This window comes from Heptranchias perlo, chromosome 13 (assembly GCF_035084215.1).
Source record: "Heptranchias perlo isolate sHepPer1 chromosome 13, sHepPer1.hap1, whole genome shotgun sequence".
Taxonomy (NCBI): domain Eukaryota; kingdom Metazoa; phylum Chordata; class Chondrichthyes; order Hexanchiformes; family Hexanchidae; genus Heptranchias; species Heptranchias perlo.
Window position 1 is genome coordinate 15,642,195 of NC_090337.1, and position 17,736 is coordinate 15,659,930.

Genomic DNA, 17,736 nt, shown 5'->3' on the forward strand with positions numbered 1-17,736 from the left:
ATTTGGATGAGGGAACCAAATGTAATATTTCCAAGTTTGCTGACTACACGAAACTAGGTGAGATCGTGAGTTGTGAGGAGGATGCAAAGAGGCTTCAAGGTGATTTAGACAAGTTGAGTGAGTGGGCAAATACATGGCAGATGCAGTATAATGTGGATAAATGCAAAGTTATCCACTTCAGAAGGAAAAAACAGAAAGGCAGAGTATTATTTAAATGGTGATAGATTGGGGAATGTTGATGTACAAAGGGACCTGGGTGTCCTTGTACACCAGTCACTGAAAGCAAACATGCAGATGCAGCAAGCAGTGAGGAAGGCAAATGGTATGTTAGCCTTCATTCCAAGAGGATTTGAGTATAGGAGCAAGGATGTCTTACTGCAGTTATACAGGGCGTCAGTGAGACCACACCTGGAATATTGTGTGCAGTTTTAGTCTCCTTACCTAAGAAAGGATATCCTTGCCATAGAGGGAGTGCAGCGAAGGTTCACCAGACGGATTCCTGGGATGGCAAGACTGTCGCATGAGGAGAGATTGGGTCGACTCGGCCTGTATTCACTCGAGTTTAGAAGAATGAGGGGGGATCTCATTGAAACATATAAAATTCTGACAGGGCTAGACAGACTGGATGCAGGGAGGATGTTTACCCTGGCTGGGTGGTCCAGAACGAGGGGTCACAGTCTCAGGATACAGGGTAGGACATTTAGGACTGAGATGAGGTGAAATTTCTTCACTGAGGTTGGTGAATGAGTGGAATTCTCTACCGCAGAAGGCTGTGGAGGCCAAGTCACTGAATATATTTAAGATGGAGCTAGTAGATTTCTAGACACAAAAGGCATCAAGAGGTATGGGGAGAGAGCAGGAATATGGTATTGAGATAGGGGATCAGCAATGATCATACTGAATGGCGGAACCGGCTCGAAGGGCCGAATGGCCTACTCCTGCTCCTATTTTCTATGTTCTTGCCCACTCACTTAACCTGTCTATATCCCTTTGCAGACTCCTTGTGTCCTCCTCACAGCTTACTTTCCCACCTAGCTTTGTTTTGTCAGTAAACTTGGATACATTACACTCGGTCCCTTCGTGCAAGTCATTAATATAGATTGTAAATAGCTGAGGCTCAAGCATCAATCCTTGCAGCACCCCACTAGTTACAGCCTTCCAACCTGAGAATGACCCATTTATCCCTACTTTCTTTTCTGTCCTTTAACCAATCCTCTATCTATGCTAATATATTACCCCCAACCCCATGAGTCCTTACCTTGTGTAACAACATTTTATGTGGCACCTTATCGCATGCCTTTTGAAAATCCACATATACTACATCCACTGGTTCCCCTTTATCTATCCTGCTAGTTACATCCTCAAAAAACTCTTAATAAATTTGTCAAATACGATTTCCCTTTCATAAAACCATGTTGACTCTGCCTAATCATATTATGATTTTCTAAGTGCCCTGTCACCACTTCCTTAATAATGGATTCCGTTTTTTTCCCAACGATCGATGTCAGGCTAACTGGCTTATCGTTCTCTGTTTTCTCTCCCTCCTTTCTTGAATAGCGGTGTTACATTTGCTACCTTCCAGTCCACTGAGACCGTTCCAGAATCTAGAGAATTTTGGAAGATCACAATCAATGTATCCACTATCTCTGCAGCCACCTTTTAGAACCCTAGGTTGTAGGCCATCGGGTCCAGGGGATTTGTTGGCTTTTGGTCCCATTAGTTTGTCCAGTACTTTTTCTCTAGTGATAGTAATTGTTTTAAATTTCTTACTCTCATTTACCCCTTGGTTCCTCACTATTTCTGGTATGCTTTTTGTGTGATCTGCTGTGAAGACAGATACAAAGTATTTGTTTAACGCATCTGCCATTTCCTGACTCCCCATTATAATTTCTTCTGTCTCAGCCTCTAGGGGACCAACATTTACTTTTGCTACTCCTTTCCTTTTTACATACTGGTAGAAGCTTTTACAATCCGTTTTTATATTTCTTGCTAGTTTACTTTCATATTCTATTTTCTCCCTTTTTTGTCAATTTTTTGGTCGTCCTTTGCTGGTTTCTAAAACTCTCCAAATCCCCAGGCTTATTACTCTTCTTGGCAACATTCTAGGCCTCTTCTTCCAATGCCAATTTGGACTGGTGAAAAACATGAGCAAATATTCAAAGTAATAATGAATATTTAATTTTTCCCACTCTTTTCTACATAGTTCTTTATGTCATTGTGGTTTTTAATTCTTTTCCCCCTCTTCTACATACTTTTCTTTTCAAGCTCTACTCCCAGCTCTCTCTTCAGTTTCTGCTGCAGGGAGAAATACATCTCTCATTTAACATGAAATTTTATTGGAATTTAAGAAAAAAAATAGTCTTGGGGGAAGTGGGAGAAGAGAACAGCAAATTTACCCAGTGTAAGTTAAACAAATACTGCAGGATTAAGGACCTGCAATGATCTTGACAAACTTGTTCATTGGCTGGTTACATGGCTGAGATTACCAGCTTGACTGTTTTGAAGTTTAGGTTTGGGAACATGATAGGTGTTTTATAAAATATACATGGTCCCAGGAGAGTGGTCCTCACGAGACTGCAAGTGCCACTTTGAACAACAAAAACTTGAAATTCACAGGCAAAATTTGACACTGAGCCACATAGGAGATATTAGGACAGGTGACCACAAGCTTGGTCAAACATAGGTTTTAAGGAGTGTTTTGAAGGAGGAGAGAGAGGCGGAGGGAATTAGGGCCTGGACAGCTGAAGGCTCGGCTGCCAATGGTGGGGCGAAGGAAATCGGGGATGCACAAGAGGCCAGAATTGGAGGAATGCAGAGTTCTTAAGGTTGTGGGGCTGGGGGAGATTACAGAAATCAGGAGGGGGCGAGACCATGGAGGGATTTGAACACGAGGATGAGATTTTTAAATTTGAGGTTTTGCGGGACTGGGAGCCATTGTAGGTCAGTGAGCACAGTGGTGATGGGTGAACGGGACTTGGTGCGAGTTAGGATGCAGGCAGCATTTTAACACAGAAAAATGTCCCAATGTATTTCACAGAGGCATAATCAAAAAAAATTGCTCTCTAGTTTTGAGGGGCAAGGAGTTTTTAAAGAAAAAAGAAAAATGCAGCTCAATCAATCTTTCAAAAAAAAATGCTGCACAATTGAATTTTAAAGGTTTAGTTGGTGACACTGCTCAAAAAATATCTCACTAAAGAGTTCAACGAACACTGTACAGCAGTTCTCAGAACAAACAAAAGTTGGTCTGTGGAGGCAGGCCATTTTCTATTTGAGAGCTGTTTATATCTGAGTCAATGCCAATCTTAATATACCACCGTCCAATGTTTCCTCATTTAAGCTGTTGTCCCAACGACTTCTGCTGCTCCACTGAAAACAATGAGCAGCAGAGAAGCTACAGCTAAGCAGTGAAAAACTTGGCCCCGATATTGGCAGGGAGGGTGCAGGGGAGCCCGATAGCAGGCGAAGCACCCGGCAAGGCCGGGGATGTGGAGGCCCTACCGATCATAACGGCAGGGCCTCATTTGAGTACTTCTGGGAAGACTCCCGCCCTACAGCCGGCCAGATTGATTGATTGCCTGGCCAGTGGGCGGGATCGGAAACTAACAGCAGGAGGAGCCGCAGCCGGGGACCCGTAGGGACGGCCGGGAAAGGGGCTGGGTTGCTCAATCCCGATATTTTACCTCCCCCCCCCCCCCCCCCCCACTTCCCCGGCCCTCTCCTGCCTGTCGGAGGGTGGGGAGGGGGTTAAAATCGAGGCTTTTGTTTCCTCATATGATTAATAAAGTTTTCAGCAGTTGGTTTTAAACGTTTTTCTCCCTCTGTGCAGGTGCTTGGTGCAGAGGAGGAGTGGCGGGGAGGAAATGTGCCCCACTCAATTGGCGGGGGACAGAAAGTGCGATTGCTGAAGGAGGAGATGCAAAATCATGCAGATCGTGATGACCTTGTAGTGTTGTTCACTGACGGGTACAGTGTGTTTGAATCTTTTTCTTGATGTTCGGATTAGCTGCACGAGTAAACCTCACTGTTCTATGTCGCTCAGTGGCAGTTGCGCAGACGGTTTTGTGAAGCTATGTTCTATTGAATTCCAGACGTTAACTCTGGTTGTTTTAGTGTGTGGAATTACGAGTACCCCGACTACAGCGGCTGACTGACTGCCTGGAGCAGATCTGAACTGCTCTACCTAATCTGGCAAGGTTTGAAGTACATGTCCTATTTATGGGTCACCCAGCCAGCAAAACGAGGAAATCTTTATCCCGTCTGTGTCAGCTGGTTTCAGCATTTTAAAATACTTTTAATCTGATTTTTATTTTGATGAATAACTTTCCATGGCTTTATTTTTAGATATCATTGAACATCAAATTACAGGGTTGAAATTCTTGTAGGCTGTTTTTAGTGTATTAATTAACGCCTTTGTGCCAGATTTCTCGATGCTATTTTAGCAGTTGTTCTTGGGATAATAACTCCCAGATGGTTTCAGGTTTGTTTGACTAGTTCTTTGCTGGGTGCTGTTTCCTTCCCTTGAATTCACATTTAGTATATGCATGTAGTAAGTGTGTCTTCCTTGAAAACTGGCAGAGATTTTTCTGAACATTATTCAAAAAAAAATGAATAAACTCCTTTGGATGCAGAAGCTTTTTGACCTCATTTTAGTTAACCTGACTTGCTGTGCTATAGAGACAAGGCATAGGTACTTGCCACGGAGATAAGAACAGTTTGAGCAGTTAAAATATTGGAATTTGAAAGAATGCATTGTCGGCAGTATGTTTCTGGAGGTTGGGGTGGGAAGATTTCAAATAACGATTGCTGTACTCAGTTGCCATATTGTACTGCACTGTAATCTGTATTTGAGTCTAATGCGAACTGAATGATCATGTGTCCAAATGTTCGTTTCAGTCTGCTTCTGAAATTCAACTCCATTTCCAAACTCACTGAGACATTGGGCTCAATTTTGAAATGGTGGCTGGTTGGCAGCAGGGGGCTGAAGGTGCGCGTGGCAAACCCGAATTAAAAAAAAAGTTACCTTTTCCGACGTGACGTAATTGATGATGATTAAAGTTGTTTCCGGGTTTCGCCCCCGGCAGCCAGCCTGATAGGAGCTGCAACACCGAGGGTGGGGGGGGGGGGGGGTGGAGAAAGAGAGAGAGAGAATGAGTGAGATGTCATCCGGCGCTGGAACAGAGATTTGGGGGGGTGGGGTGGGGGGAGATCGTAGAGGGACATCGGGGTGGGGGGAGAGGGACATCGGGGGCTGAGAGGGACATTGGAGCAGGGTGGAAAGGTAGGTTTATTTTGTTTTTTAACTTTGTGCAATGTTTTTTTTAATTTAAGTTATTTTGTTTCTTTTTGCTTGATCCGACCCTTCACGTCTGGTTTCACCAGGTGTGAATCGGAAGGCGTGGGAAAGCTGCCCAGGTAAGTTTAAAATCGTTTTAACTATCGACTATGAGGTACATTTGGTTCTTTAACTATCATCCTGCCGGCTTTAATTACTGGCGGGACTTCTGGATTCGTGAAGCGCGCGCACAGGCGCATCTGCGGGGAACCTGGAAGTCGGCGGGTTGGAGCCGGCTTCTGAACCCGCTCAAGATTTTCGCCGTCCCCAACGCACCCGCAATTTGATTTCAGTCTACAGCACAGAAACAGGCCACTCAGCCCATCCGGCCTATGCCGGTGTTTATGCTCCACACGAGCCTCCTCCCACCCTACTTTATCTCACCCTATCAGCATATCCTTCTATTCTTTTCTCCTTCATGTGCTTATCTAGCTTCCCCTTAAATGCTTCTCTGCTATTTGCCTCAACTACTCCTTGTGGTAGGGCATTCCACATTCTCACCACTCTTTGGGTAAAGAAGTTTCTCCTGAATTCTCTATTGGATTTATTAGTGACTATCTTATATTGATGACCTCTAGTTTTGGACTCCCCCCACGAGTGGTAACATTTTCTCTACGTCTACCCTTTCAAACCCTTTTATTATCTTAAAGACTTCTATTAGGTCACCCCTCAGCCTTCTCTTTTCTAGAGAAAGGAGCCCCAGCCTGTTCAGCCTTTCCTGATAAGCATATCCTCTCAATTCTGGTATCATCCTTGTGAATCTTTTTTGCACCTTCTCCAATGCCTCTGTATCCCTTTTAGAATATGGAGACCAGAACTGATCACATTACTCCAAGTGTGGTCGAAACAAAGTTCTATGCAAGTTTAACATAACCTCTCTGCTTTTCAATTCTATCCCTCTGGAAATGAACCCCAGTGCTTGGTTCACCTTTTTTAATGGCGTTATTAACCTGCGTCGCTACTTTTAGTGATTTGTGTATCTGTATTCCGAGATCCCTTTGCTCCTCTATCCCATTTAGACTCTTATTATCCAAGCAATATGTGGCCTCCTTATTCATCCTACCAAAATGCACCACCTCACATTTATTTATATTGAAATTCATTTGCCAATTACACACCCATTCTGCAAGTCTGTTAATGTCTTCTTGCATTTTAACGCATTTTTCCTTTGTATTAACTACACCCCCCAATTTCGTCTCATCCGCAAATTTTGAAATTGTACTTCCGATTCCGGAGTCCAAATCATTGATGTAAATTGTAGACAACAGTGGTCCCAGCACCGAACCCTGTGGAACACCACTTCCCAGCTTTTGCCAGCCTGAGTAGCCACCCTTTACCCCGATTCACTGATTTCTGTTTTGTAGCCAGCTTGTTATCAATTCTGCTAATTGTTCCCTGACTCCACATGCTCTGACCTTAGTCACGCGTGAACAATGCAGTACCTTATCGAAAGCCTTTTGAAAATCTAAATATATGACATCTACTGCATGACCTCTGTTAATTCTTCAAAGAATTCAATAAAGTTGGTCAAGAATGATTTTCCCTTCTGAAATCCGTGCTGACTATTCTTTATTATATTTTCATTTTCTAGATGTTTTTCTATTACATCTTTGAGTAAAGATTCCATTATCTTTCCTACCATCGCATTAAGTTAACTCGTCTATAGTTCCCTGGACTTGTTCTATCTTCCTTTTAAAATATAGGAATCACTTTAGCTATCCGCCAGTCCACTGGCTCTATTCCCTTTTCTAATGACTTTTTATATATATGTAATAGTGCCTCTGCTATTTCCTCCCTAGCTTCTTTTAATATACACGGATGCAATCCATCCAGACCAGGAGTTTTATCCTCGCTAAATTTGATTGGTTTATCTATCACTTCCCCCCTTTCTATCTTGAATGCCTCCATACCTTTTTTGATTTCTTCTGATGTCATACCCACCATGTTAGTCTCCCTGGTAAATACTGAGGCAAAGTAACTATTCAATATTTCTGCCATTTTGCTGTCATTATGTGTGAGTTTATCTTGTGCATCCTTTGTGGCCCTATCCGTATCCTGATTTTTCTTTTGTTATTAATGTGTCTGTACTTTACTATTTCTTTTTGTATTGCTAAATTAATTTCGTAGTTCCTTCTTGCTTTCCTACTTGTTTTTTTTATATAACCTTCCCACCCTCTTCATATTTCTTTATGTCATCCTCTCCTTTATTGTCAATTTTATCCATGGTGTTTCATTATTGACTAGTTTGTTCTTGTTTTTTTAGAGGAATATATTTCTCTTGAACTCTCTTGATCACCGTTTTAAATATTTTCTACTACTGTTCTATCTTTTTACCAAAATGTTTTTTCCTGTTTACCTTCCCTAGTTCCATTGTCATCCCTTCACAATTAGCTTTTTTCCAATCTATTACTTTGGTCTTTGTCTTACTTATGTCTTAATCATTATTTTGCACTTTATTATGTTATGATTGCTATTGCCGAGATGTTCCCCTATTCTAACTTCCCTTATCTGCTCCGGTTCATTTCCCATTACTGATTCCTCACTTGTTGGGCTTCTCACATACTGGGTAAGAAAGGAGTCAAGTACACACTGTAAAAACTCCATTGCCCTTTCCCTATCTCTTGCCAGTTTATTTGGGAGTAGTTGAAATCTCCCATGATTATTATTTGATGTTTTTTACTCATTTCATAGATTTGCCTATATATTTCTTCCTCCACTTCCCTTCCACTATTAGGTGGTCAGTGGAATATACCTATTAACGAGATCGATCCCTTCTTATCCTTTATCTCAATCCATTTGGATTCTGTTTCTATCTTAATGTTACTTATGTCCCTCTTTTTCTATTGCCATTATGTTGTATCTAATTAGAACACCTACTCCACCCCCTCGTCTTCCTTTCCTGTCCTTGCTAAATAAGTTATATCCTGCAGTACTTAACTGCCAGTCCTGCTTTTTATGTAGTCACGTTTCAGTTATCCCTACTACATCTGGCTCCTCGCTACGAATTATTGCCTCCAGTTCCCCCGTTTTGTTTCGGATGCTGTGCACATTGTTGTATAGGCAAATTAATTTGTTTTTATTAATTGTTCCCCTCACTTTATTTTTAACAGTCACTTTGTACTCGTGTTCTATAACTGTATTTGTTCCCTGACCGTTATGTTACCCATGGTCTGACCTTTACTTTCATGTCCTATTTCTTTTATCTTGAGACAGATCTCTTTCCCCCCCCCCCCGTCTTACTAGTTTAAAGTCCTATCGACAGCCTTATTTAGCCTTTCTGATCGGGCCACTGGTCCCATTCTGGTTCAGGTGGAGCCCATTCCAGCGGTACAGCATTTACCTTCCTGATCTGTCTATACCTATGCCAATTAGCACATGGCTCGGGTAGTAGTCCCAAGATTACCACCCTTGAGGCCCTGTTTTTTAATTTAGTTTCTAATTTCCGATATTCCCTTAGCATGACCTCCTCCCTTTTCTTTCCTATGACATTGGTCCCAACATGGATCACGACAACTGGACCTTCCCTCTCCCCTTCCAAGTTCCTCTTCAGTTGCTACGAGATATCCTTTATCTTTGCACCAGATAGGCAATACACCCTTCTGGACTCTCTGTCGCAATGGCAGAGGAATAATTATTAAATCCCCTAATTATCGAATCCCCTAGGACTACAACCTTTATGTTCTGCTCATCCCCACCGCCCCCCCCACCAACTTGGACTGCCTCCTGCTCCACGGTGCTATGGTTAGCATTATGGCAATCCAGCTCAAAGACTCTAAGCTGGAGTGTCTCAAACCGGTGACATTTACTGTAGATGTGGCAATCCAGGAATATTTCGCTGTCCACAAACTCCGACATATTACAGCCCCGATTCATAGCCTGCACTGCCATTTCTAGTATGTATTCATTTATTTAGGAAATTGGACATGAATTTAGATTTGAGGTTAGGATCAGATCAGCCATGATCTTATTGAATGGCGGAGCAGGCTCGAAGGGCCGATTGGCCTACTCCTGCTCCTATTTCTTATGTTCTTATTTATTTATTAGTATTAATTTAGTTTAGATATAATAAAATTACTTGAGATCTAGATTATTTATTAGATGGATTTAGCTTGATTTCAAATTAATTTGTAGCTAATTAGCCTTGTTTTTTATTTATTAACTGCTTTATTTTATTTCCTTAATTCCTATTTATTTATACATACCGGATTTTAATTTAATGAAATTTGGAACCCATTATTGTTAGTATCCTCTGTTTAGTTAATTTGAATTTTGTCCCCTTAGATCTGATTAATCAATCAAACACTTGACTTAATTATATAATAAATTAAACACTTAGCTGTAATTTCTCAGGCTCCGCCGCTCCACCCTCTGCTCTGACGTCACTTTTTCAGATTCACATTTTTTTCCCCAGTTTTTTCCTGCATTTGTTTTATAGAGCTTCTCATGGCTGCTTCTCCCCTGCTTTTATAGTGCTCCTCTCAGCCGTGTACAAATTTATTTTGTTATATCTTTGCACAGGCACAGCTTCCTGGAAGTCCACAACATTGATTTGCCACACGAACTCCTTCAATGGTCATTGCCATTGGGGCATCCAGGGTGCAAACTCCAGCAGTCAGCATCTGCATAATCACTGCTGTCAGCACAAAAACTGAGGGAAAACCAGCACAAGGAAAATGAAAAATCTAAAAAACAAACATGAGATGCCTCAGTTACTTGAAGGGTATCTGACAATCACTTAAGTGCACTTGAATATAAATCCCACCTACATGAGCTCCCTTGAAGGACCTGTAGGTAAAGGCAATGCCTAGTACTAAACCATAGAAATCAAAAGGTTGCAGGCTTGATTCTCCATTTGTAACTGAGTTATTTGATCTCAACCAAGTAGCAGTAAGAGTGCTACAACTGGCCACAGTGACCCATGCTAGGTAGAAGAAAAATCAGCCATGGCTCCAGTTCTGGAGTGCAATTCAGTAATTCCCCCCCTCTTGCTGGAAGATTTGGCTGTGGTGCACTCCATGGTCAAGTAACCCACTGCCTCCCTGTGTAGGACACTCTACGAAGGCTAGTACTTGAAGGATTGCTGTTTGAATGGGTTGGTAGCATCCCGTCAATCCCTGCCACAGCAAGAGAAATAGTATATAATATCAATAACATACAACCACTTTTTGTTTGCTTTTCTCTTGATTTGTTTCACAAGGTGGGCCTTCTTCAAAAGAGCACTTCAGTTTAATTGATCTCATCCTTCCAGCATTCTAATCATTTCATCACATTCTCATTAAGATGTTCTCTGAAATCACCTTATTGTCCTGGCCTCAACTTACCTTCCTGCTAATTTAAGTTTTTGATCACCTCCTATGTAAAGAAATACTTCATCCACCCCTACCTAAATTCACCCTTTACCCTGAACTTGTGTCCTTTTGTCTTGGTACTTTGTCACATCTGAAAATGCTGTTTCAGGTTTATTTTGTTAAATATCTTGTATGCCTGTATAAGGTCCCCTTGTTTAGGCATTTCTAGTAACTCTTCCATCTGACCCCAGTGATCAGCCTCGTATTGCTCTGCGCTGCACTTGCAAGGTAAATAGATATAATAGAGAAAATGTATTTTTTACGCAAACTAATTTTAAAAATGTGAAGCCTATAATATAAAAAATGTTTTCCAGTAATTTTCACAGGAGTTGTCGCTAGTTCCCTCCATTTCTCCGCGTTTTCCGCTGATCTTCGCCAAAGTTACGGCGGGAGATCAGGAAACCCCTACAGGAATTCTACCCCTTTAATTTTCTATTAAACAATCCATTCTGGCCTGTTCATTTTCAGTTCAATGCCAGACAATGAAGGTCTGATTAATCTCTCCAAAAAGTAAAATTAAACTGGCTGCACTGGAAATATTCAAAGTGCAATTTGCTCTTCAAATGTGTTTCCTAATTCCAAAAAGCTTTGACAGCTACTTAGAAATATAAACTTCTCGAGTGTACATAAAAGAACTCCGAATGTATTAAATGTTCTTGTGAACAGTTCAATTAAATGCATGCATTTGCTCGGCTACGGTGGCAACATCCAAGTTTTTGCCTTTACATCGGAATAATCGACATGGCTTGGTTTACTGCCTTCTGGCGTGTCAGTGTAGTGTTCCAAATCTTCCCCATTTATAATGTACCAGAGTATGTAAATCACTGGGTCCACAGCAGGGAAACTAGCTTTAAGTTGGCACAAAGTTTTCTGTCAGCTCATTCACTCACCAACGCAGAGAAGGGCCATAACGATGATTTTGTGAGAAGTGTAAAATGTTACTCAGGTGTGATTTAAAGTAGATGGAACTTCACTTCACTTTCATTGTGTTGTACCTGACTGCCTGGCAGTGTTTCACGCTGCCACTGGTTACAAAAAGTGGGGCAGTGTTCCATTCTCCAGCACGGAGTTCTGCATTTTATTGAGCACAAATATTCAACTCTTTCTTTATTCCCACCCACCAGAATAATTTTTGTTTTATCTTATCTGTTTTTGTAGCCCTCGTTTTGGTATCTTCTGGTACCATTATAGATGTGGGTTATCCAACTTCCACTTGTCGCTCTCTCCCCTTCTCTCCTGAAGGTGCTAACTTGTTCAGGGGAAACAGTTCCACAGGTGCTAGCAACTTACCCAAATATCCATCCTTTATGGGTGAGCCTTGATTAGTGAGTGTCGACGGAGCATTCAGCAATGAGGAAAATCCACAACAACAACAACTTGTAGTAAAAACATCCTGAGGTGCTTCACAGGAGCATTATCAGACAAAATTTGACATTGAAGCACATAGAGATAGTAGGATAGGTGACCAAAAGCTTGGTCAAGGAGGGAGGTTTTAAGGAGCGACTTGAAGAGGAGAGGTTTAGGGAGGGAATTCCAGAGCTTAGGACCTAGGCAGCTGAAGGCATGGCTGCCAATGATGGAGCGATTAAAATTGGGGATGCGCAAGAGTCCAGAATTGGAGGAGCGCTGAGATCTCGGAGGGTTGTAGGGCTGAAGGAGGTTACAGAGATAGGGAGGGGCAAAGGCAACAGAGGTATTTGAGCACAAGGATGAGTATTTTAAAATCGAGGCGTTGCCAGACCGGAAACCAATGTAGGTCAGTGAGTAGAGGGACGATGGGTGAACAGGACGCACACCTGAATCCGATCCTGTCTACATATTCCTTCCAGAAGAGGCGACTGAACAGTGATTCGGCACCTTGGCTGCTTTATTTCCTGCCCCCCCATTCCCCCAGTCTAGGGATTCTGTGGCCAATTGTAGCACCTGTCAAACTGGCTGAGATCAGCAAAATCAGCACAGACTGGGATCTGGCCTGGGATTTTCCTGGTCTGTATAGCACAAACCAGCACCAGATGGAACATTTACCCAATAAAACAGTGGGGGAGTTAAGGACATGATTTAAGTATGAAGAATGCAGCACTCCGATGTATATTAAACTTTTTTCTGTGCTGTTTTTCAAACTACATGGCCTAGTTCCCTTGGTCACTGAAAGGCCAGGCACATGGCCTATCACTGACACCCTCAATAGCTAGAAAGAAGGAGGCACAGGTTTAACTCTCCGCTCAAATTGTCCCCACCCCGCAACCATCTTCAAGTTGAGAGCAAAGATTTTGGTTCTAAATAGACTACACCTGCAAAATGAATACTACGTTCGTGTACCAAGACCTTTTCAGTGCTTCTAATGCAGGAGATTTGAGAAAAATAATGCCAGATGCTGCAGTATCCCTTTTCAGCCCCCTAAAATTTGAAAGGAAATGTACCAGTAAAGGTTGTTGGGATGAGTATAAGCAGGGAAACTCCCTGGTTTCTAATCATATCTTTTTAAATGTTTGTTTGTAGCATTAACAAAAATCAAATAGATGACCTCAGTTTTAGGATTTATTTCATACTTTTATAAGATTCCTGGGATAGGAGAGGTTCATTTCTATTTGCTATTATCTGGGGTATGGTCTCTAGAAATACTAGAGTCTATTATAAAGGATGTGATAACAGGACACTTAGAAAATATCAACAGGATTAGACAAAGTCAGCATGGATTTATGAAAGGGAAATCATGTTTGACAAACATACTGGAGTTTTTTGAGGATGTAACTGGTACAATAGATAAGGGAGAACCAGTGGATGTGGTTTATTTGGATTTTCAGAAGGCCTTTGATAAAGACCCACATAAGAGGTTAGTGTGCAAAACTAAAGCACATGGGATTGGGGGGAATATACTATCATGGATTGAAAATTGGTTAACAGACAGGAAACAGAGAGTAGGAACAAATGGGTCTTTTTTGGGGTGGCAGGCAGTGACTAGTGGGGTACCGCAGGGATCAGTGCTCGGGCCCCAGCTAGTCACAATATATATCAATGATTTGGACGAGGGAACCAAATGTAATATTTCCAAGTTTGCTGCTGACACAAGACTAGATGGGATCGTGAGTTGTGAGGAGGATGCAAAGAGGCTTCAAGGCAATTTAGACAAGTTGAGTGAGTGGGCAAATACATGGCAGATGCAGTATAATGTGGATAAATGTGAAATTATCCACTTTTTGGAAGGAAAAAACAGAAAGGCAGAGTATTATTTAAATGGTGATAGATTGGGAAATGTTTGATGTACAAAGGGACCTGGGTGTCCTTGTACACCAGTCACTGAAAGCAAACATGCAGGTGCAGAAAGCAGTTAGGAAGGCAAATGGTATGTTGGCCTTCATTGCAAGAGGATTTGAATACAGGAGCAAGGATGTCTTACTGCAGTTATACAGGGCCTTGGTGAAACCACACCTGGAATATTGTGTGCAGTTTTGGTCTCCTTACCTAAGAAAGGATATCCTTGCCATAGAGGGAGTGCAGCCAAGGTTAACCAGACTGATTCCTGGGATGGCAGGACTGTCTTATGAGGAGAGATTGGGTCGACTCGACCTGTATTCACTCGAGTTTAGAAGAATGAGAGGGGATCTCATTGAAACACATAAAATTCTGACAGGGCTAGACAGACCGGATGCAGGGAGGATGTTTTCCCTGGCTGGGGGTTCCAGAACGAGTGGTCACATTCTCAGGATACAGGGTAGGACATTTAGGACTGAGATGAGGTGAAATTTCTTCACTGAGGGTGGTGAACTAGTGGAATTCTCTACCACAGAAGGCTGTGGAGGCCAAGTCACTGAATATATTTAAGAAGGATCTAGATAGATTTCCAGACACAAAAGGCATCAAGGGATATGGGGAGAGAGCGGGAATATGGTATTGAGATAGAGGATCAGCCATGATCATATTGAATGGCGGAGCAGGCTCGAAGGGCCGAATGGCCTACTCCTGCTCCTATTTTCTATATTTCTATGTTTGTCACAGGTTTGGACTAATATTTCAGAGAGCGTGAGTTCAAATCCCACCAACTAATTTGAATTCCATTTTAAAAACCTGGAAATAAAAAAGCTGGTACCAGTTAAAGTGACCATTTGGCTGCAGATTGTAATAAAAACCCAACTGGTTCCCTAATGCCTTTTAGGAAAGGAAACCTGCCGTCCTTACCCAGCCTCGCTTGTGTGTGATGCTAGTCCCACACCAATATAATTGACTCTTAATTGGCCGCTGAAGAGGCCTAGCAAGTCACTCAGTTGTATCAAACCGTTACAAAGAATACCACACGGACTGCAGCATTTCAAGAAGATGGCTCACCACCGCCTTCTCAGGGCAACTAGGGATGGGCAATGAATGCCAGCTTTGCTAGCGATGTCCACATCCCGAGAATTAATTTTAAAAAAGACCCCAAACTTACTTTTACGGCAACTTGCATTTATATAGTGCTTTTAACGTAGCAATACATCGGAAGGTGCTTCACAGGAGTGTTATCAAACAAAATTTGACACCGAGCCCACATAAGGTATTAGGACAGGTGTCCAAAAGCTTGGTCAAAAAGGTTTTAAAGAGCGTCTTAAAGGAAGAAAGAGAGGTAGAGAGGCGGAGAAGTTTAAGGAGGGAATTCCTGAGCTTTGGGCCTAGGCAGCTGAAGGCATGGCCGCCATTGGTGGAGCGATGAAAATCGGGGATGTATAAAAGACCAGAATTGAAGGAGCGCAGAGATTGCGGTGGATTGTAGGGCTGGAGGAGGTTTCAGAAATAGGGAGGGACGAAGCCGTTGAGGAATTTGAAAACAAGGATGAGAATTTTAAAATCGAGGCCTTGCCGGACCTGGAGCCAATGTAGGTCAACGAACACAGGAGTGATGGTTGAACGGGACTTGATGCGAGTTAGGATACAGGCAGCAGTGTTTCGGATGAGCTCAAGTTTACAGAGGGTGCAAGGTGGGAGGTCAGCCAGGAGAGCATTGGAATAGTCATGTCTAGAGGTAACACAGACAGAGTAAGGGTTTCAATAGCCCCCGCATATTGCACTCCATTCACATCATGAGGGTTTCCTGCACTGCCATCCTTTGCTGTCTAACTTTTTTTTTTAAATGGATGTTGTTATCCTGAACTTCCATTAGCACCAATGTCTTGCAAGAATCAAACTTCAATCACTTACTTCATACGAGTATTAATTTCAGGCGGAGAAAGAGAGAAAAAAATCCTGTCCAATGACATCTCAACGTTGAATTCGTTCTCAGGCTGTACCCTGCTGAGGTGAAATTCCACACTCTTTTGGCCTCTTGCAGCTCAAGATTCTAAATAAGATGCATAACTTGTTGCTGGTAATTGGCCAAGTACGTCATTAAACAGAAGCCAAATACTGCAGATGCTGGAAATCTGAAATAAAACAGGAAATGCTGTAAACATTACACATTACGTTGCTCTGCTCCTTCCCCTTTCTGTTGCTTTTACATTTTCCTTCTGTCTACCTCTTGTCACTCCTTGATGTTGGTTGCCCAGACATGGAGAAAATGAGCAACTGGTGTCTGCACAATTTAACAAGTGTCTGCTGAGATTGCCAAAGAAAACAAATTTGCTTAATCTCAAAGAATCTGAGGCTGTCTTAGAAGTTTATTGTTGCAGCAGAAACCGGGAAAAATGGGAAGTCATTCCTCTATGCATTTTGTAAATCAAACTTTAAATAACCCTGTCTCCTTGTGTGACCTGTTGGTTTTCTGAGTGGTCTCGGATCAGGGAATTTAGACTTCCTGATAACTCGGGTAAATGAAATTATCCTCTGACTTGTCTGAACTGCTACTCTTTTATCTTTGTTTTTTTAATTCTCTCTATTGAAGGCTAGAATAGAGTTCTTCTAATGCCAGCAACCTTGTCCAAGTGCTGTTCCTCATGATGTTCACTTGGTGATGAATGCTGGCAGACTATTTGTTTGGTTGGAGGGGGGGGGGGGAAGAAACACACTTGAGCCAGATATCTTGGTGTTGCTTGGTGTCGACATATGTTCTTTCCACTAGGCGATAGTGATGAGTAGTGGGAACCCAGGCTTCTTCCACCCTCCCCCCTTCTTCTTCATTGACCCTCCATCTTTCTCTTTCCTTCCGCCCTCCCCACCTCCTCAGTCATTATGTCAGTGCATTTACCCACTGAACCCTTGGAGCACTATTGCATATATATTGCAAGTTATTACTTCCTCAGGATATCCCAAAGCACTTCACAACCAATGAATTAACTTTCAAAGTATAGTAACTATTGTTATGCAGGCAAAGATAGCAGCCAATTTGCATACTGCAAATGAATGACTGTATATCTGTTCTTGCTGTTGTTGGTTGAGGGAAGACATCAGAATAACACTACTCTTATTTTTGAATTGTGCCATTAGATCTTTTACAACCAGCTGAGCAGGCAAACGGGGTCTTGGTTTAATGTCTCATCCAAAAGGTGGGACCTCTGACAATGCAGACTCCCTCAGTATGGCATCAAAGTATCTGCCTAGAATGTGGGCTAAATTCTTAATGGGGCTTGAACCCACAACCTCTGACCGAAGTGAGAATGCTATTATTGAGTAGAATGGGCCTATATTCTCTGGAGTTTAGAAGAATGAGAGGTGATCTCATTGAAACATGTAAAATTCTTAGCGGGCTTGACAGGGTTGATGCGGAGAGGCTGTTTCCCCTGCTGGAGAATCTAGAACTAGGGGGCATGGTCACAGGATGAGGTGGGTAATTTAGGACTGAGATGAGGCGGAATTTCTTCACTCAGGGTGGTGAATCTTTGGAATTCTCTATCCCAGAGGGCTCTGGATGCTCAGTTGTTGAGTATATTCAAGATTGAGATTGATAGATGTTTGAACTCTAAGGGAATTGAGGGATATGGGGATAGGACGAGAAAGTGGAGTCGAGGTCAAAAATCAGCCATGATCTTCTTGAATGGCAGAGCAGGCTTGAGGGGCCGTATGGCCTGCTCCTGCTCCTATTTCTTATGTTCTTATGTAACTGAGTTAAGCTGAATTAATTGTAATTTTCCAGTGCAAACTGCTGCTGAACGT

At 42.3% G+C, this 17,736-nt stretch overlaps 1 protein-coding gene across 2 annotated transcripts in view; it reads left to right on the forward strand.

The window, feature by feature from the left end:
* The window catches only part of plod2 (procollagen-lysine, 2-oxoglutarate 5-dioxygenase 2), a 158,908-nt gene that overhangs the window by 63,730 nt on the left and 77,442 nt on the right, over positions 1 to 17,736 (forward strand). For both annotated transcript variants that reach the window (XM_067995028.1, XM_067995027.1), the window contains exon 3: positions 3,827 to 3,963. In XM_067995028.1, the coding sequence (XP_067851129.1) occupies positions 3,827 to 3,963 (137 nt within the window). The remainder of the gene's footprint in view (positions 1 to 3,826; positions 3,964 to 17,736) is intronic.